This window comes from Procambarus clarkii, chromosome 94 (assembly GCF_040958095.1).
Source record: "Procambarus clarkii isolate CNS0578487 chromosome 94, FALCON_Pclarkii_2.0, whole genome shotgun sequence".
In the NCBI taxonomy this organism is placed as follows: Eukaryota; Metazoa; Arthropoda; class Malacostraca; order Decapoda; family Cambaridae; genus Procambarus; species Procambarus clarkii.
The window spans coordinates 11,104,439-11,126,372 of NC_091243.1; the positions used below are offsets into that span (position 1 = coordinate 11,104,439).

Consider the following 21,934-nt stretch of genomic DNA (forward strand, 5'->3'; position numbering starts at 1 on the left):
AGCAGGACATGATCGCTCTTGCTCAGTGGAGGAAGGAACTGAATTACTGAATGTTAAAAATCTCTTCTTATTTCCTGGTAAATACCAAATCCAACCATGAGGGATCATCCCATTTCTTTATTCTCATGGCCTGCTGGTAACGTGTTCATACGTGTATGAACACGTATATGTTGGGTAGATTCATATGTTAGGTAGATTCGTCAGGCTCATATACCGAAAATAAATGTTTTACATTCTTGTCTCACTGGCCTCCCAGTCTAATGATTTCAAGTTGAAGTCCCTCAGTACCAACGATCGTAATTTTCTTGTTCTGGTCTTACTATAATCTTTCTCATGATGACTGTGAGGCCCTCTCGTGTGTCATTCAGATCCTCTTTTGTCCATGTGTTGCATGACGGAGGAAGTACAGACAGGCAAATTTGCCTGTCTCTACTTCCTCATCACAATCGACTTGAGAATGGTCCAGGACGGACCGAAACGTCGTCGTCCCTTCACCTTCTAGTGTGTGGTCTGGTCAACTTACTTTAGCCACGTTATTGTGACTTATCGCCTGCATGACGGAGGACTGTAGGCATTTATGATTATCATTTGATCATCCTAATTTCAAATTTCTAGTGCCATTATGTCGTCTTCTCGTGGGTTGTCGATTATTAATTCCCTTTCCTTCAAGTGCTGTTTCATTATGTCTGTTCAGATTTGTCTCATTGTTTCATCACGTCTCCAAACTGACTACTCTCCTAATATGAACCAATTCAAAATATTATCTTGAAGTTAAAAATATTATCTTAATATTATCTAGAAGTTCCCTCTCTGTTAGTTGCGACAATATCTAGCATCTTCAGCTGCATTATATCGTTCGGCTGCAGTGTTATTGTTGTATTTAAGTCCGTCTAAGTTAGTATATATACGATGTTCAGGAACCTGTTCCCGTTTTCTTTGTCTTTTACGCCTGCTTCCTCTAATGGTTTTTGTTGGCTTGTTTTTATGCACCATTTCACAGCCTTCTCGATCCCTACTACGTTGTAGAATGTTTTTTATTTCTTCTGTGTGTGTGTGTGTGTGTGTGTGTGTGTGTGTGTGTGTGCACATAAAATCTGATGCATGATGAGTCTTAGTGAAGGTGTTCAGAGGGGCATGTGACGCAAAAAGAGCCACACTGGGATGAGCAGAGGGCCGTGTGACGCAAAAAGAGCCACGCTGGGATGAGCAGAGGGCCGTGTGACGCAAAAAGAGCCACACTGGGATGAGCAGAGGGCCGTGTGACGCAAAAAGAGCCACACTGGGATGAGCAGAGGGGCGTGTGACGCAAAAAGAGCCACACTGGGATGAGCAGAGGGGCGTGTGACGCAAAAAGAGCCACACTGGGATGAGCAGAGGGGCGTGTGACGCAAGAAGAGCCACATTCCGGGGTCACTATTAATCAGGTGTTGGTGTTGAGAGGTATTTCGACTACACTGGCGCTCACCTCTGTTTAGGTTGGACCTCCCGGCTCTGTGGCTGTGTCTGTGAAGGTGCCCACCTAGGTGTGCTTGCAGGGTCGAGCGCCTGGTCTTAAGCCCCGCCTTTCAACCATCATTAGTTTAGTGTAGTTTTACTCGTGTTATATTTATATTTAAAACTGAGTATCGAATTGACTTCGATAACTTCATCGTGTGGTCCGTTCCACTTATTTACGACTCCAAGATTGAAAAAAGTTCTTTCTGACACTCCTGTGGCTCATTTGTGTTTCCAGTGTCCAATTGTGTCCTTCCTTAATATGAACCTTGCTTGCATTGTTCATATTGCATACTCATTAACAGGTCTTGCAAAGCATGTGTACAGCGCTCGGATGGAATCTTTGTCCAAGTTGCTGATGGACAACCGGAGGTTTGCCAGTATGGCATATGCGGCCCTCGTTATTCTGCTGATGAGGTGAGTAGAGGTGATGGGGGTGAGCAGAGGCACCAGTGTGACAACTGGTGCCTCTGCTCACCCAGCTGCTCACTCTGCTCTGTTGGTGCACCAGTGGAACCAGTGTGCCTCTGGCGTTGGACCTCCAGTTATGTCCACTCCGAAGTCTCTCTTTTTCAGAAGATGTAAGTTGCCTTCCCTCCATCTTATACTGTATATAAGGTCTTCTTGCTCTAATTCCAATCTTCATAACCTTGCATTTGTCAGGATGACAAATGCAAGGTTTTCCAACCAATTACTTGAATGGAATAGATTGAACAGTCCTGGGTATGGGAGCTGGGCCGGTCTTGGAGCGGGACGTGAACCCAGCGATGGGGGATGTAAAAAGGGATTTCGATTGTAGATATAACTTATTTACAAATTTCTAAGCAAAGCCCAGGAACGTGATATACCATAGAAATTGATTAGCTCGACCAATAATGACGCGAAATGGATAACAATGGATCTGAAGTATCTTATAGGAAAAACGAAATTTTGGTAAAAGGAATTAAGAATGGGGAAGTCAGTCTTGAACAAGAATTCGTCCAACTGGGTAGAAATGTTAAAAACGAGATAAGGAAAGCAAAACGTATCTATGAAGTTCGTATATCAAACTAAGCAAAGAGTAATCCTAAAGGTGTTGACCAGACCACACACTAGGTGAAGGGACGACGACGTTTCGGTCCGTCCTGGACCATTCTCAAGTCGACTGTGATGAGGAAGTAGAGACATGCAATAAATAGGCAAGAGAGAGCTGAGGAGCAAAGTAAGGTGTAGTAGCAATAATAATAGGAGCTGCAGAGGGCCTATTGGCCCATACGAGGCAGCTCCTATTATAACCACCGAATGAGAAGGAGATAGGAATAAGATGATGATAGCAAGGGAGGGTAGGATAAGACAATGAACAGAAAAAGGGACTTTAGCCACGTTATTGTGACTCATCGCCTTCAATCCTAAAGTTTTTTTTTCAGTTATATCGAACAAAGATTAGGGAAAGGACAGGTCAATGAAAAACTGAGACAGGTCAGATAACTGATAATGACGAAATAATGAGTACTATTTTAAATAAATATTTTATCTCTGTATTTACTAAAGAACAACTTAACATTATGCCTTCAACCGAACAAGACTTTATTAGTGGGGAAGATGATGACAGTTTGACCAGTTTAGGAGTTACTAGGGAGGATGTTATTAAACAAATAGTAAAACTCAAGCCAAACAAATCCCCTGGGCTGGACGAAGTGTTTGCCAGGAGGCATTCAGGGTGCTTAAAGAATGCAAACAGGAGCTCTACGAGCCATTATCTACCATATTTAATAACTCATTTGAGTCAGTCCGAGTGCCATGGTCGTGGAAGGTTGCTAATGTGGTACCAATTTTCAAGAAAGGAGATAGATCACTTGCGTAAAACTATCGGCCAATTAGCTTAACGTCTATTGTTGGAAAATTTATCGAATCGATAATTGCAAAAGCCATTCGTCTTAATCTTGAAAAAAAAAACATAGAATAATTAATGATTCACAACATGGTTTTACTAACGACCGTTCATGTTTAACAAATTTGCTATCATTTTATTCCAACATAGTTGAGACAGTTGATAGTGGTAAGGTTTGTGATGTTGTGTTCCTTGACTTTAACAAAGCTTTTGATACAGTGCCACATGAAAGACTGATTAAAATCTTAATATTTTTGAGCTGAGATAAGATGTTAAGATAGGCAGTACAAGGAAAACAGAAAGTTCACGAGGAACACAGAAGAAGTATTAATAGTAGCTTAGGAGTAGTTTTGTAATAATGGAAGGGAATAGAGTACTATTAATTGTAGTTGTAGCGAAGACGCAAAAGCTTTCCCCCTCCCCCCGTTTCCTCTCATCACTAGACTTGACTTGTGAAGTCAAGTCTTGACTTCAGACTTGCAGACTTAAAAGCAAGAAGACTTAATCTTAAGTCTTCCATCCTTGTAGCGTCTCGGGGTCGTCTTGCAAGGTCGTCTTATATAGTGTGAAACTTAACAAAACTGTAGTTTTATGGATTGTCCTCAGGATAAGAGACGTCTCGGGTTCTGTGTCTTGGAGACCTGTGTCCTGGGACCTCTGTCTTGGGACCTCTGTCCTGGGACCTCTGTCCTGGGACCTCTGTCCTGGGACCTGTCCTGGGACCTCTGTCCTGGGACCTCTGGCCTGGGACCTCTGGCCTGGGACCTCTGGCCTGGGACCTCTGTCCTGGGACCTCTGGCCTGGGACCTCTGCCCTGGGACCTCTGCCCTGGGACCTCTGTCCTGGGACCTCTGTCCTGGGACCTCTGGCCTGGGACCTCTGGCCTGGGACCTCTGGCCTGGGACCTCTGGCCTGGGACCTCTGTCTTGGGACCTCTGGCCTGGGACCTCTGGCCTGGGACCTCTGGCCTGGGACCTCTGTCCTGGGACCTCTGTCTTGGGACCTCTGGCCTGGGACCTCTGGCCTGGGACCTCTGGCCTGGGACCTCTGGCCTGGGACCTCTGGCCTGGGACCTCTGTCTTGGGACCTCTGTCCTGGGACCTCTGGCCTGGGACTTCTGGCCTGGGACCTCTGTCCTGGGACCTCTGTCCTGGGACCTCTGTTCTGGGACCTCTATCCTGGGACCTCTGTCCTGGGACCTCTGTCCTGGGACCTCTGTCTTGGGACCTCTGTCCTGGGACCTCTGGCCTGGGACCTCTGGCCTGGGACCTCTGTCTTAGGACCTCTGTCCTGGGACCTCTGGCCTGGGACCTCTGCTGTTTACTATATATAAACGACTCGGAGACAGGATTAAAAAAAAAACATTTACAAATTTGCCATTTACAACCATTTACAACAATTTAAGAGAATACAAAATCGCTGCAAAAAGGTGAAGTTAGGCTTTGAAAATGGACGATAGATTGGTAGATGGAGTTTAAATAATCAACTTGTTCTTCTAATTCACCGTCGCGTTTTGACGTACTCTCTACCTAAGGCTAAAAATCGTCGTACTAGAAAATGATGTTGGGTCGCGATATTGACATGCTGTCCCGTTTTCTGTTTAGGGTCCTCTGGAAGGTTAGGATAAGGGCACTCTTGTAGGATAGTTTCTTGACGTTGGGGAACTTTAGGGGGACTGGCTGGTTTGAGAGAGAGAGAGAGAGAGAGAGAGAGAGAGAGAGAGAGAGAGAGAGAGAGAGAGAGAGAGAGAGAGAGAGAGAGAGAGAGAGAGAGAGAGAGAGAGAGAGAGAGGCATGGTTGGTGAGAGGCCTGATAAGGAAGGGTGTGATGCAGAATGACAGGGCTTAAAAACCTTGGAACTCTCTGCCAAGTAAAAGGTGAGGGAAGCTGGGGAGGGGGTGAGAGGGGAGAGAGAAAGGTGAGAGTAGGGGGAGGGAGAGAGAGTAGGGGGAGGGAGAGGCGCAAGACGGTGAGAATTTTATTTTGAGTAAAGAAGATGCAGATGCACAGGTCAAAGGGAAAAGTTTGAACATGGGCAATGTAGTGTGAGTTATGACAGGAGGCGGACTGTCCGCCTTGCTGACACCATGCATGTGGGTGTTGGCAGCTGAGCTAGGCTTGCTCTCTCTTCTCAGGGAGCTGTGAGTGAGTGTGAGGTCCTCACGTGTACTTTAGTATTTGCTTCAGTATTCACTTTAGAGGAACAATGAAGCATTCACACAATCAACTGGTATACAGAGCTGTCTCTCTGTACACCAGGTGATTGACAGGCGGGGACCAAAGAGCCAAAGCTCAACCCCGACAAGCACAACTAGGTGAATACACACTCAGTACAGATGTTTAAGAATAAATTGTATAATAATAATAACGGCAAACTTCCGTATTATTAGCATTAATTTGTTCTATTAATACGGGAGTTTCTGACCAGTATTTCATCTAGGATTCATGCATTTTAGGGCTGGATTTCAGGGAGTAGCTCGAGAGCCTCGGGCCCCAAGCTGTGGGAGCGGGGCGTCTCATCTTGGAGTAATCTCTCTAACATTGGGTCGTCTAACATTCTTCGATCGTGTCCCCCCCCATACCCTGGTGGCGTGCCGCTGTAGTCTGATGTTTAGTAGTTGTGTGTTCCGGAGTTCACGGATCGAGCCCCAGGAATGGTCTGCTCATATGGTGGACGGTGTTTTTTCTGCTTTATTATTTTGTGGCTTTATTTTGCTCTGATTGGTTTTATATGTTAGTTTTCTTTAAGGTGTACTCGTGCTAAGGCTTCGGAATCGGGGAAGTTTCCGAAGATTTCGATTCCATTCGGGGAAGAAATGGAAGTATGGCGGGCAGGGAGATGGGCTTCGAAAGAGTGAAAAGGTGGCAAAGGTGTTTAAAAGAGGAGTAGGAAGAAAAGGGAATAATAACGGAGGGATGGAAATTGATAGAATAGGAGTTAAAGTAAGAGAAAGAAGAGAAAAACTATTTTGAAAAGGTGTTTAGGGTTTTTATCTGTCGTTCACCTGTCGATGATTCCGAGGATCAATGTCCCCGCGGCCCCGTCTTTGACCAAGCCTTCTGGTTGGTGGACTAACCAACAAGGCTGTTCGCAGCCTTGACAACATATGAGTCACAGCCTGATTGATCAGGTACCCTTTGAAGACTACCTGATTCATTGTCATCAGAATTTATAGCATCTTATCTTGAGATGATTTCGGGGTTTAGCGTCCCCTCGGCCCGGTCCTCGATCAGGCCTCCTTTTTGTTACACATCCCAAGGAAGCAGCCCGTAGCAGCTGTCTAACTCCCAAATACCTATTTACTGCTTGGTAAGTGGGGCATCAGGGTGAAAGAAACTCCGCCCATTTGTTTCCGCCTCCACTGGGGGATCGAACCCGGAACCTCAGGACTACGAATCCGAAGCGCTGTCCACTCAGCTGTCAAGCCCCATACTGCATCAACCCGTTCTCGCAAATTCGTAAAGTCAATATTGACTTATTAAATATGTGCATAGGTGACATACTTAACATAATAGATACCCTTAAAAAGATTCATAGAAAACACCGACCTTACCTAACCTTGTTAGTATCTTAAGATAAGCATTCTATTGCTTCGTAATTACAATTATTACCTAACCTATAATAGGTATAGGTTAAGTAATAATTGTAATTACGAAGCAATAGAATGCTTATCTTAAGATACTAACAAGGTTAGGTAAGGTCGGTGTTTTCTATGAATCTTTTTAAGGGTATCTATTATGTTTAGTATATCACCTATGCACGTAGTTAATAAGTCAATATTGACTTTACGAATTTGCGAGAACGGGTTGACTGCATAGGGCTATGCCACTGGGGCATAGTAAGTGTGGTTTTGAAAGAAGTGGACGGGGGAGATTGCGTGCGTCCTGTAGGCACAAATAGGTGAGTACACACACACACACACACACACACACACACACACACACACACACACACACACACACACACACACACACACACACACACACAAACACACACACACACACACACACACACACACAGGGTAATGGGACAGGGAAATGGGACAGGGAAATGGGACAGGAGTCATTGCTGTAAACAACCGATGCTCGAAAGGAGGGACCCAAGAGTCAATGCTCGATCCTGCAGACACAACTAGGTGAGTACAACTAGGTGAGTACACACACACACACACACACACACACACACACACACACACACACACACACACACACACACACACACACACACACACATACACACACACACAGTATAAAAGTTCAGAGAACGTTGCATCAGATGGCAGCTAAAATTGCACATATGATATCCTTGCACGTGTTTGCAATGTCTTATGAAAGTGAAGCCTTCGCTTGAACTCCGCCTCCTTCGTATGACAGCAGGGAGACTGAGGTATTTAACTCATATATATATATATATATAAATTAAGTCAATTAACCACTAAAACATCACCCCCTAACTCCTCCCTACTCTCCTATCCTCCAATTACCGTTAAATCAATAAACCAACCTTTCAGTCAACCTATTGAGTAATCAATACAAATCAACAAATCAAGCAAATGAAAACAAATGAAACAGGAATTTCCTTAAGTACTTTCGTATATTAAATACATCTTCAGAAGGAGTGATTTTACAGGTCAAGTATTGGACATAAATAGGCAGGAGAGAATGGTGGAGTGAGGTGAGGTACAATAACAAATGAATAGGAATTAGGTGGACACAAGTATGAGCCGCACAAGAAATGCAGAAGGCCTATTGGCCCAAACGATGCAGCTCCTATCCATACCCACCAACAGGCCCACACATGAAGTATAATAGCATATGATAGTAAATATTTTAATAGATCAATTAATTAAAGGGCGATTTGAGTAGGATCATTGGAACACATTTGTCTCACTAATTCATTGTAAATATTATTTATATCAATATTTTCGATTTTTTTTTACTTTTTAACAAACCCTTTTTTAATTATAATCTCTTAAACATGCAATCTTCTCTGTCTGCCCCTCCCCCCCACCGACTCTACTCATCTCCCTCCCCCCTCTCTCTCGCTCCCCCCTCCTCCCTCCTCCCCTACAATCAACGCTCGTCAAGTAACTTGCCCGTACTATGATAACTGCGATATTTGTAGTCTCTTAAATTGGCCAGTTGATAAAGTGACTCGTAAAGTAGCGAAAATTAAACCCCCAAGACCCGGGAGATGGTGTGAGGGAAGCTCCTCCCTCCATGATGTTCTAATGAAGAGGCGGGGGGGGGGGGAGGGGTACATCCCCCCCCTTCTCTGTCTCCTCTCTCTCACACACACGCAAACACACACACACACACGACACAGGTGCTTAGTGCACTCTCTAACAACAAACCACATGACCACATTCCCTCTTCGAAGAAATCCACCTTATTCATCACTAACAAATTCCTCAGTTAATACCTGTACTCTTCTAAGCCGTTTACAGCCAATAATTTACCCAGGGACAAACTGCTAGAGCATCTGCCTCTTAGACGAGTAAATAAATGTAACAATTCCGTAGAAGAAATCTTGGTACTAGATAAAAGACTAAATGTATCCTACATGTGTATGCTGTGGGGGTATGCTACGTGGGTATGCTACGTGGGTATGCTGCGGGGGTATGCTACGTGGGTATGCTGGGTGGGTATGTCTAATGTTTGTTCATAATAAGATTATTTTCTTTTCTGGGGCCTTATTCAAGAAGTAATTATGGACATAATCACATAGTTAAGTCTTAAATACAAGAGAGAATCTTAGGAGCAGAGCGAGGGTATCGAACCAGCGTCTTGGAGTCACCTTCTTACCTACGCTCCCAAGAGTTTATCATAAACATAATACACAAGGAAATCACAATCGTGTATTAACAACATATCTATACTACTGAAACAGCTGGTGGTGTGTACGGCTCTCATGTGAATTTAAATGGTCACCTTCACATATTAAGCTCAGTAGTTGGCTTCAGTGGACCTTGATAAATTCAAATCCAGGCTTCCTGTCCCCGACAACGGGATTCGGATGAACCTAGAATTCAATTCAATTTCTCTTGCTTATCCGGCCACGTTCCCTCTTGAATTATCCGGGTAACTGGTATAGTCGATTTAGGGAACACTTGGATTTCTAAAGATATTAACTGAATTTCAGTGTTAAACCTTGTTAAGACTAAACTGGCTGCTAAAGCCGGATATCTGATTGGCTAGCGCTTGAAATGACAGGTGACCTGACATGACCCCATCGCTGATCTCGTTAACTCACCTTTCAATCGACTCACCTGACACAATACACACGCCACACTAAGGATACTCGCCTACAGTTCATCTCTCGACACACCTTCTTCTAACGAGACCCTTTCTTCCTCTTCTCTAACCCTGTCCATGGAGGACAGAAGAAAATGTATATATGCTGGTTAGCATTGTAAATGTGTGGCCACGTCTGTGGTAGAAAATAATAATAATAAAAAAAACTCTTTCAACGACCTCACTCTTCGTCCAAAGACACCATTCATATGCATCTAACAATCCAACTATCCTTCATCCTACGACCCGACCATTCTTCATCTAACGACCCCAAAATTCTTAATTAAACGACCCCGTCTGTCGTCTTTATTCTCTATCAAACGGCTCCACTATTTATCAAACGACCTCCGCTTCACCAAACGGAAGCCTACACTGGTATGTGAGAGTGAGAGGAAGCCTCCACTGGTATGTGAGAGTGAGAGGAAGCCTACACTGGTATGTGAGAGTGAGAGGAAGCCTACACTGGTATGTGAGAGTGAGAGGAAGCCTACACTGGTATGTGAGAGTGAGAGGAAGCCTACACTGGTATGTGAGAGAGAGAGGAAGCCTACACTGGTATGTGAGAGTGAGAGGAAGCCTCCACTGGTATGTGAGAGTGAGAGGAAGCCTACACTGGTATGTGAGAGAGAGAGAGGAAGCCTACACTGGTATGTGAGAGTGAGAGGAAGCCTACACTGGTATGTGAGAGTGAGAGGAAGCCTCCACTGGTATGTGAGAGTGAGAGGAAGCCTACACTGGTATGTGAGAGAGAGAGGAAGCCTACACTGGTATGTGAGAGAGAGAGGAAGCCTACACTGGTATGTGAGAGAGAGAGGAAGCCTACACTGGTATGTGAGAGAGAGAGGAAGCCTACACTGGTATGTGAGAGAGAGAGGAAGCCTACACTGGTATGTGAGAGTGAGAGGAAGCCTACACTAGCGTTTCTAATGAAGGGGAACCTTCATTACTGCTGGTAGAGAGGAGAATACATTCACTACTGCCTGTAGAGGGAAGAATGCATTCACTACTGCTGCTAGAAGAGGGAATGCAGTCACTAGTACTTTTAGAGTACTAGTGACTCTAGGGAGAATACATTCACTACTGCTTGTATAAGGTAGAATACATTCACTACTGCTTGTAGAGGTTGGAATACAGTCACTAGTACATGTAGAGGGGAGAATACAGTCACTAGTGCCTGTAGAATGGGGAGGAAAGCCGTCTCTGCATATATGTAAATAGTAAGGAACCCCTTAGAGTATCGAGACAGGGTGGGTTGAGAGCCCCATGTCGACTGTTTTGGTTGTCACTGCCAACACTTCGAGAGCTGGGTGCACGTTCCCTCCCTCCCAGGCTCCCTCCCACACTCCCTCCCTCCGTCCCAGGCTCCCCCCTTCCTTCTACCCTCCCTCACTCCCTCCTCTCCCTTCTCCCATTTCTGCCAATGCAACAATTTATTCCCAGTGGTCCGTTTTCTGCTCAATGTCGTTTTCTAAGTTCTATAAATTTCTCTTGGCAACGCTACGACAAATTATAGCGATCTGTCGAGAATTTCTGCCCCGCGAAGTGTGTATATCTTCCCGCTCCACACCTCTGCTGCCTTTGTCGACCGCTCTTGCATTAGCGCCTCTCATTGTAAACGGAATTGTGATTGTTTTCACTATTTTCACTCGAAAGTTTCGATTATGAGGAGGTAGAAAGTTTCCTGGACGCGATGGCCGATATCTTCAGGGGGCCCAGTGATGTCCAGGATGACTGGAATATTTCCAGAAATATTTCCTTGTACCGAGTTTATTCCCTTGTACCGAGTTTATTCCCTTGTACCGAGTTTATTTCCTTGTACCGAGTTTATTCCCTTGTACCGTTACATAGGCTTTCCTACATTTTCCGTGTGTTGTGGTGCATATGACTTTTCTTCCTTCTATATTTAAACCTTTTATTTCATGGTGTATATATATATATATATATATTTTATATATTTTATTTATATATATGTGTGTACTTTTTGTTCATCGTCACGTCTAGGTCTCTCTGTCTCTCTCTTGCTCTCTCTGTCTCTCTAGCTTACTGTCTCTCATTCTTCCTCACTCTGTCTCTCATTCTTCCTCACTCTGTCTCTCGCTCTTGCTCACTCTGTCTCTCGCTCTTGCTCACTCTGTCTCTCGCTCTTGCTCACTCTGTCTCTCGCTCTTGCTCACTCTGTCTCTCGCTCTTGCTCACTCTGTCTCTCGCTCTTGCTCACTCTGCCTGTCTCTCTCTCTGTCTCCCCCTCACACAACACACACCTGTTCATTACCCCTCAGCAAATCACCTCCATCATCCTCCTCTTTCCTCCGCTATTTTCTTGCCCTTCTCATAATTATCAATTTTTCCCCGCTTCTGGACCATTATAAACCTCCCTATTTATCCGAGGGCAGAGTTACGGACCTCGGGGCCGCCGCTCCATCAAAATCCTCCCCACTAACTCACTCTCACCTGACACACGCTTTGCACTTCTTCTGTCTCGCTTTCTCTGTCTTTCTCTGTCTTTCTCTCTGTCTCTCTGTCTCTCTGTCTCTCTGCTAACACAAGGGTTCAACATGAATTGTATGATCATCTCACTGAAACTAATAACTGTGGGCTCACACAATGCCTGGCTCTTATAAACTCATCCCATTTAATATGATTTTATGTTCTGCATTTCATTTGATATAAACTTTATTTAATGTCAAGTTACAGTAATATTGGGTATTTTGGGGAGGCTGAAGGCATCATAGTGCCAGAGGCATCATACGATCCCTTAATCTAATTTCGCGATCATGTATATGTTGGGAGATTATGCTGCGGATGCAGATCCGCTATATGAGCTTCACTATATGCTTCACTATGTAGTGAAGCGTATAGTGAAGGTCCTAAAAATGATACAGCTAGCATGAGGCTGTTAATTGATGTTTTTGTGTCTCTGACTTGCTGACCAGTCTAGTCAGACCGTGTCAGCACCGAGGAAAAAGTGCCTTTCACGGTTCTCCACCTTGTCCTGAAGTTGGATAAATTATAGAGGAGGGTTATCTTGGGGTTATCTTGAGATGATTTCCGGGCTTAGCGTCCCCGCGCCCCGGTCCTCGACCAGGCCTCCTTTTTGTTACACAATCCCCCAGGAAGCAGCCCGTAGCAGCTGTCTAACTCTCAGGTACCTATTTACTGCTAGGTAACAAGAGCATCAGGGGTGAAAGAAACAATTTGCTCATTTGTCTTCGCCTCCACCGGGGATCGAACCCGGAACCTCAGGACTACGAATGCTAAGCGCTGTCCACCCAGCTGTCAGGCGCCCATGAGGGGGAACACATGCCATCCACAAAAGAAGTGCAGGTTTAAAATGGAAGTGAACTTGTAATTCTCATAATGTTTTGCAACTACTGCTGTCGAGAAGTTGTCAGAAGTGACTTAATGTTGCACGTTTCTTGGCTGTCTTGCTCTTCAGAGTATATTGAAGAATCAAACTTCATTCCTAAGACGTCAACTTCATCACTGAGCCCAAAAGTTTTTGCCACACATTATTATTCTTGTCCCAGTTGTAATATCATGTTGTAGTTATAATAAATACCCGTCTTTTCTCAGCTGGTAATGTGGCATGCCGCCGCCTACCCCCTGGTAGATAATTCAGCATCTGGGTGATTAATGACCCTCATAGTAGTTGGCATTTCCTCTTTTGTTTATGTAAAGGTTAGAGTACAATTATGAGCTTGAGTGTCAGCCGCTGTGAAGAGGTGTAGTCGATCGGTTAAGTGTGCATGCCATAAAAAGTGGTCAAAAGGTATGAAGCCCTAACTGAATTCCTTTCATATTCTCATCTTTTAAGGACAACACTATCTATCAGTCAATTTCTCTCTTAAGTTCTTGGATTGATGGTGAGAACTAATGAATGGATAGATTATTTAAATCGATAGATGTTACTGTAGTAGCAGCTGCCACTGGGACAGTCTGAGAGAGAGTAATACTGAGGCTGAGACTGAGAGCTACACAGGAAGAGCCACTGCCACACACAGGTATCTCGGTGCATGTTGGACCATCACCACACGACACAGATATCTATAGTGAGATCATCGCGAGAAACACCCAGGCAATAGAAAAAAAAATGAAAATAAATTTGGGATTTTTTTTTTTCAACAACAGTAAGTTAAGGGTCCTCTGATAGGTTAGGTGGGCAGGAAATTCTCATAAAGTTTCAAAACGTTATGAAAAACGTTAATTTAAAGTGTCCTCTCATAACCTCTGCGCGTAAGCCGGACGACTCAAATAGAAAACGGAACAGAACGTCACTTTTGTGAGTCTATTTCATTTCAAATTACGTCCAAATTTAGCTATAGCGCGCATACGAGCCAAAAGTGACGTTATTTTTAAGAGGACGGGTTGGATTATGATACTTATCGCAACATTCTCCTCTCTTCCCCTTGACAGATGAAACACAACAGACGCCATTGATTGAGATAAGCTGTCTTGCTCCTAAACAATTCTCAGAACGAATTGGACTCAGGACTCGGGCCCAAGAATGAATGGTTGGAAAAACGCGTCAAGATCAAATAGGAGATTGTAGAGAGTGATATGTCACATAATTCTCGATGACACCAAATTGTACCCCACTGCCAAGCCGTTCAGGGAATCTTCCCCCCCCCCCCAACCCATCACTGTTTCCATCCACTGCCACTACCTACCCCAACCCCCCCACGCGATCACTGCCCCCCCCCCCCCGTAACCCCATGTGTTAACACCTCCCCAACCCCACGCTGTCACCGCTTCTCGGCTACCCCCCTCCCCCTACACCCTCGCGAAACTCTCACTAAAGTGTGTGTGCGTGTAGTTACCTAAGTGTAATTACCTAAGTGTAGTTACAGGATGAGAGCTACGCTCGTGGTGTCCCGTCTTCCCAGCACTCTTTGTCATATAACGCTTTGAAACTACTGACGGGCTTGGCCTCCACCACCTTCTCCCCTAACTTGTTCCAACCGTCTATACCACTCTGTTTGCGAAACAGAGTGTGTGAGTGTGTGCGTGCGCGCGAGTGTACTAGCCAATTTGCACTTATAGGGAAAAAGAGTCAGTTCAAAGCGTGCGAAACAAATGCAGATAAAAACCTAACATAAATATTCCCAGGCCTAGTATAGCACATATATGTACTATATCAAGCCTCAGACATGTGTGTTTTAGGCCTAGGAAGGTTAGGTTAAATTTTCTTTGCAACATCGATCAATACAAAAACTTTTCCGGTTTGTCTAAATTTTGTAGTAATGATTTTTACTTCTAATTGCAGGCGATGACCCTGGAAACACAAACCGAAACTGTCTCTATTTTCCGCTTGTTACAACTTGTAATAAAGTTGTTACATCTTGGCTTAACGTGTTTATGACGTATTAGAACGTTGTTACAACTTGCTATATTGCTGTTATAACTGGTTAGGAGGGGTTAAAACTTGTTCGAACGTTGTACCAACGTCGTAGTTTCGGTGTGTGTTTGGCGGGGAGTCATAATATCGTGGCTAAAGAATCGACTGAATCGACTTGAGAATGGTCCAGGACGGACCGAAACGTCGTCGTCCCTTCACTTTCTAGTGTGTGGTCTGGTGAACATTTCTACCTCTAATTGCCTTATCCGTCAGTATATTTAGTAGGGTCCTGATTGTTACTATAAGTACTACCTAACAGGACGAAAGGCTGTATTTTTTACGTTTCTTGTTAGCCAAAACAGTTACATTATTTACGTAGTGGCAAATGCAGCAAGCGGCGTAGCGACCACATCTCGTTTTCTTTACCACTGAACATCAAATTGTAAATAAATAATTGTAAATATCATTTGTTTTTAAATTATATTTTGCGGCGCGTCGCAGTTCAGAACTGATTTACAGTAGATATATATATTATTTATCTAAGTTTCTCTTACGTTTAAACAGTTAAGTGTTTGAGGAGTGACTCGCTGAGGTCCTCATCATCAACTCATCATCAATTCAAGTGCAACGCCAATTCAACGTTGAACCAACGTTGATGACGTTAGTTTAACGTCGGACTAAGGTCACTCTTGGATATTGTGGTCAATGGGAACTTTCTTCGTCTAAAATACACGAAAACGTCATATCGAGATACAAAATTTCCCTCGGAAATTCAACCGTTAACAGAAGAAGGTAACGGAGCGCATCTTAGTCATTTGCAACTCCTGGAGTATAATTAACAACGGATCAACGTTATCAAGGCTCCTTCGATGTTGAACCAGCGTTATTTGCCTCGATTTACCCCTGAACGTTTAGGGAAGTGAAAGGCACCTTAATCATTTGGAAATATATACATCTCATCCAGTAAAGTGGATTCCATCATCTTGACGGCGTCTTCGCTGCATTATGACTACAGAAGACAACATTACACAGGTGCCTTCTGCAGCTGTTATCATAGAGTAGAATCTGATCCTGTACGGAACCTGAACAGCACGTTGTCGGCCGACGAGGCAATTCGATGACTCTGCTGTGCTTCAGCTGGGCCACAGTGGCTCTTCTGTGCTTCAGCTGGGCCACAGTGGCTCTTCTGTGCTTCAGCTGGGCCACAGTGGCTCTTCTGTGCTTCAGCTGGGCCACAGTGGCTCTGCTGTGCTTCAGCTGGGCCACAGTGGCTCTGCTGTGCTTCAGCTGGGCCACAGTGGCTCTTCTGTGCTTCAGCTGGGCCACAGTGGCTCTGCTGTGCTTCAGCTGGGCCACAGTGGCTCTTCTGTGCTTCAGCTGGGCCACAGTGGCTCTGCTGTGCTTCAGCTGGGCCACAGTGGCTCTGCTGTGCTTCAGCTGGGCCACAGTGGCTCTGCTGTGCTTCAGCTGGGCCACGGTGGCTCGACTGTGCTTCACCTGATCACACTACACTAAGCTAATCAAGTTTCAATAACCTCACGGCATATATACACACCTATATGTGTACCCAGTTCCTCGGTGTATGCACATAAAGAGTTTACCGTAATCTTGGCCTTTGCTCAGGCTGAAGGTATAATTCTTGGTTGATCAGTAAGCTCTTGTCCAGGGCCTTAACAACCCCTCAAGAGGTTGATAGGCCCTAACCCCCCCAACACCAAACGAGTATGATGGGAAATATATTGTGTAGCTTGGAGGAGGTAGTGTAACAAACTAGGTTTGTTGTAAGAATTATCCAGAAGGTTCCAGAAGTCTCGTGTAGAGACCTGACCCCAGCAACGCGCATCCCCCAGGGAATTCGCGGTGAAAATAATTGACGCCTTTGTTCATAGTTTCGTATAATGAATCATTAAGGGAACAAGCTCTCTACAGATATTTGTAGTTAAGGAGATAAACCCCAAAAATAACAGATAATCTATGCAGATGAAGAATCACAATAACGTGGCTGAAAATGACCAAACCACACACTAAAAAGGGACGACGACGTTTCAGTCCGTCCTGGACCAGTCGACTGGTCCAGGACGGACCGAAACGTCGTCGTCTCTTCACTTTCTAGTGTGTGGTTTGGTCAACAGATAAACTAAATCCAGGATAGACTGACCAGGTAGTGGGAGGCGGAGCAGGGGCCGTCGGAGGGGTGGTCGTGGTCGCTGGCCCCAGGGGAAGGAGTCCCATGGAGCAAGTCTTCCAGGGACTCGATGTACTCAATGGCGTTCCTCAGGATCTCCACCTTGGGCATCCGCTGGTTGGGGTTGCTGCAGGTTCGTCGCTTCAGGATCTCGAAGGCTTCGTTCACCTGTTGGGAGTGAGGGAGGCGTGAGGTTAGTTGAAGGTGAGTAATGGCGCACGTTATAGTTAGTTGAAGGCTGACAAGTTATGATAGTTGAAGGTGGATAAGTTATGTTAGTTGAAGCTGGATAAGTTATGTTATTTGAAGGTGGACAAGTTACGTTAGTTAAAGGTGGACAAGTTATGTTAGTTGAAGGTGGACAAGTTATGTTAGTTGAAGGAGGACAAGTTATGTTACTTGAAGGTGGACAAGTTATATAAAGTGGACATGGTGGGCACATTAAAATATGATGAAGATGGGCTGACATGCAAACTAGGTGTTTCATGGGGCCTCGAATAACAACATAATGAACAATAAAGACAAGTTCCAGTTCCTGCGCGATGGTAAAAGAGAAAAAAATCCACCTGGAAACCGAATATAAAAATCAGTCAAACCTCACTACAGAGTTTTGGAAACAGTCATGTCACCATATTTTCTAAGAACACAGTAACGTAGCCGTCACAACTGTCAGAAAAATGACTGACAGACTGGATAATAAGAACGTTTCAAACAATAGATACCAAAAAACTTATGAGACTTTAACAGCATTAGTCAAAGCTGGAAAAATTTACTGACCTGGAGAACGTGCAGAGATCTTTTACTGCCCAAATTCATTTAATAAAGATTATTGGGATCGCTTAAAATATCCCAACCAGTTGTCTTTAGAGACCAGGGGCCAGATTCACGAAGCAGTTACGCAAGCACTTACGAACCTGTACATCTTTTCTCAATCTTTGGCGGCTTTGTTTACAATTATTAAACAGTTAATAAGTTCCGAAGCACCAGGAGGCTGTTTATAACAATAACAACAGTTGACTGACAAGTTTTCAGGCTTGTAAACTGCTTAATAAATGTAACCAAAACCGTCAAAGATTGAGGAAAGATGTACACGTTCGCTAGTACTTGCGTAACTGCTTCGTGAATCTGGCCCCAGGACAGAAATGCATAGATATTTACACTTGGGAAATATTAGAGGGACTGGTGTCAAATTTGCATATGAAAATAACTCATCGCGAAACCAGGAGGCATTACAAATTACAACATATTCCCATTGAAAAACAAAGATGCAATAGGCCCGCTAAAAAAAACAAATCAGTCAACAATACGGGCCCAAGACCTCTAAACACTCACATAATGGATGAGTGTCGGGGAGCCGGTCGGCCGAGCGGACAGCACGCTGGACTTGTGATCCTGTGGTCCTGGGTTCGATCCCAAGCGCCGGCGAGAAACATTGGGCAGAGTTTCTTTCACCCTATGCCCTTGTTACCTAGCAGTAAAATAGGTACCTGGGTGTTAGTCAGCTGTCACGGGCTGCTTCCTGGGGGTGGAGGCCTGGTCGAGGACCGGGCCGCGGGGACACTAAAAAGCCCCGAAATCATCTCAAGATAACCTCAAAATGGGCATAACTAGCTGACCTCCCGCTGCATGCAACAGATACCTTAATAATCCCCTCGAAATAATACCTGATCAACCGGACTGTGATTCATTTGACAGACTGGGAGAAGCGGCATCTAACAGTCTGGATTTTGCACCGGAAAACCCCCTTCCTCCCCCCCCCTCCCAATCACCAATCCATCACCTCGTTATTCACCAGTCCGGACAAATTGTATGAAGAGTCCTGGAGGAATTGTCGAGGTAAAGTATTTCGGAGGAAACTCAATAAAATGCGAGGAATCCGCGGGGCTAAAAGCTAAGGTGCGGGGCGTTTGAAGAGGGCGGGAGGAGTCCCCGGTGAGCTCCAGGAGCCCCCGGTGAGCTCCAGGAGCCCCCGGTGAGCTCCAGGAGCCCCCGGTGAGCTCCAGGAGCCCCCAGGAGCCCCCAGGAGCCTCTGGTGAACTCCAGGAGCCTCAGGTGAGCTCCAGGAGCCCCCAGGAGCTCCCAGGAGCCCCCAGGAACCCCCCAGTGAGTCTCAAGAGCCTTTGGTGAGTCCCAGGAGCCAGGGTCCTAGCTCTTGGGACCACGGGCGTCGAGGATACCACCCACTTGCACATCAGTGGGAGGATCATGCAGGTGGGTGTAACGTACAGACACATGTAAACAGTGTTATATATATGAATACACGCTCTCATGTGTGTGTATATATATTTCATATGTGGAATGAAATGCGGGAGGTTGTTTGCTTTCCTTGCGGTTACCTTGCGATGATTTCGGGGCTCCATGTCCTCGAGGCCCAGTCCCCGAACAAGCCAAGCCGCTTTATTTAGACCATTTTCTACATATACACACACACACATGTGACGATACAGGCTCTCACACGGACAAGTATACACACACTCGCTCATACAGACTCTCACGCGGACATGTATACACACACTCGCTCATACAATCTGTCACACGGACATGTATACCCACATTTAAAGGAGCGGATTCGTGGGTGTCAGTCACACTCCAAGGTTTTAAGACCCTCATCAATCCATCAACTTGACTATAAAGTCTACCCCCAAGGCATCCCCTGGAGCTCAGAACCGTCCCTGAGGCTCTATAGCTCCTCCCCTTCAGCTTCCTTGAAGACTCGAGGCTCATCTACCAATCTCCACCCTTTAAGATCCACCTCGAACCTCTTCTAGATTTTGAAAGTACACTTCGAACATCATGCAATGTTTCTGTCACATAATTGAGGGCCGGCCAGGCCAGGAGGTCCTGCTTGGTGGTAGGGACATGTGGCAGTATTCAGGTCGGAGACGGCTTCTACAGACAGCGACGACGAGCCTGCGTTTTCGTCTGATGTCGCTGCAAATGACCTTTTTCTGGGTGAAAGGGAATCCCTTGCTTACTGGTGGCCCGGGAGTCACTTGTCACATGTTTTGTAGTTCGGGCGCTAGGCCTCGACGCCAGCCGACGGTTCCTTCTCGAGACCTGAGGATAGTGTCATTATCTCCTGCTCGAGGACACTAGAGAATGTTCCTTCTTCCTTCTTTACCTCAGAATACAGCGGCACTTTACAGTGTTCTTTTCATTCATTCCCACTCTCACCACATTCACTCTCACCCTTGTACACATACACTTTCACTCGCTCTTCCCCCTCACGCACTCACTAACACCATCCATCTCCCGTCTCCGATCTCATATTCCTCACCCCCGTAGACACCACAAAAGTCCCTCCGTCTAACATTTCCGCCTCAAATAAAAAGGCAGCATTCTCCCCCGCCCTTCCCATGACTCCGGGCGTGCATGCTTGCCAGTGTGTTATTGTACAACACAGATTCACGGGTCACCGTCACCGATCTCACCCTCTCGCTCTCCCCCTCCCCCCACACACACACACTGACGTGGACACTGATTTAAAAGAGAGAGAGAATAATGTCTTCGGTATTCCTGAGACGTGTGTCGGGTCTCGCACCGTCGACGCTAGTTTTCCAGGAAATATTTTGTCTACAAAACTTGCTCTACTTCTTAGAAAATATTTGGATACGTTATTTTTTTCCTGGTTACGTTAAGGAGGTCAAACTTTAGGGGATAATGTATTCTTTAAGGTAGCTTCTTTTACGCTGACTAAGAAAATCACCAGCAGGTGCATGTAACAGAGAGAGAGAGAGAGAGAGAGAGAGAGAGAGAGAGAGAGAGAGAGAGAGAGAGAGAGAGAGAGAGAGAGAGAGAGAGAGAGAGAGGGGGGGGGGGTTGGAGTAGGGGGTGATTGTGGGAGGAGGTAGGAGGTACTGGAGGGGAGCCTTACCTAACAGTGCTTAACTATCAGTGACTATGGGAAAGGTCTAGATGTTTACGACCCGCTAACTGGCTGTGTTGTACCATTTGCGTTATAATGGAACTATTCTGAGGGTCAAATTCTTTGTCGAATGTAGACCACTCGTACAGGGTACGAGGATTGCCTTATATTTTTTCTACACATTTGCATTTCCAGCTTTCACTTATGTCCTCTCATCCTACTTTGTTTCATTTTAGGGCGTCTATCCCTGTCCATCTTGTTTATTGTCCTCAGTATCTTGTGTGTTGTAATCATTACCCCTTCCATTGTTTTCTTCCCTATAAGATTGTTATGTTTAGCTCTCACAGCCCATCTCATAGCCTAACCTTCTTAGCTCTACCATTAATCTATTGCAATCCTTTTCATTATTTAAAATTGTGTTTTATGCCTCGCAAAATTCGGATTCCAGGTCGGTGCCTCATATTCCAGTATAGGTGTCAAACGAAGGTTAACGTTGTTTCCTTCAAGGAGTGCCGGACCAACCGGGCTGTGGTGGGTATGTGGGCCTGCGGGCCGCTCCAAGCAACAGCCTGGTGGACCAAACTCTCACAAGTCAAGCCTGGCCTCGGGCCGGGCTTGGGGAGTAGAAGAACTCCCAGAACCCCATCAACCAGGTATCAACCAGGTAGTACATTGCCGGGTGGTGGGTCTGGGGGTGAGCACGGGTGTGGGCATAAATGTGTGATTGTATGGTGGCTGTGATTGTACTGAGACACATTTGTTTAGTAGGTATTAGTTTTCTTTTCTTAACACAATTAGGTGCATCTGCCCTAGACTATATGAAGGGGAGTACAGTTTGTCAAAAACCAAGCTAAGCGATGCAAAAATCCCCATCACACAGGATGGTTAGTC

General features: G+C 45.3%; 1 protein-coding gene across 3 annotated transcripts in view; it reads right to left on the reverse strand.

The window, feature by feature from the left end:
- LOC123747364 (myogenic-determination protein nautilus) overlaps positions 1-21,934 on the reverse strand; it is a 106,133-nt gene that overhangs the window by 68,422 nt on the left and 15,777 nt on the right. For all 3 annotated transcript variants that reach the window (XR_011226163.1, XR_011226162.1, XM_069319802.1), the window contains exon 2: positions 17,152-17,346. Coding sequence is in view for 1 of the 3 variants with exons in the window: in XM_069319802.1 (XP_069175903.1) it covers positions 17,152-17,346 (195 nt within the window). In the remaining 2 variants the exon portion in view is untranslated. The remainder of the gene's footprint in view (positions 1-17,151; positions 17,347-21,934) is intronic.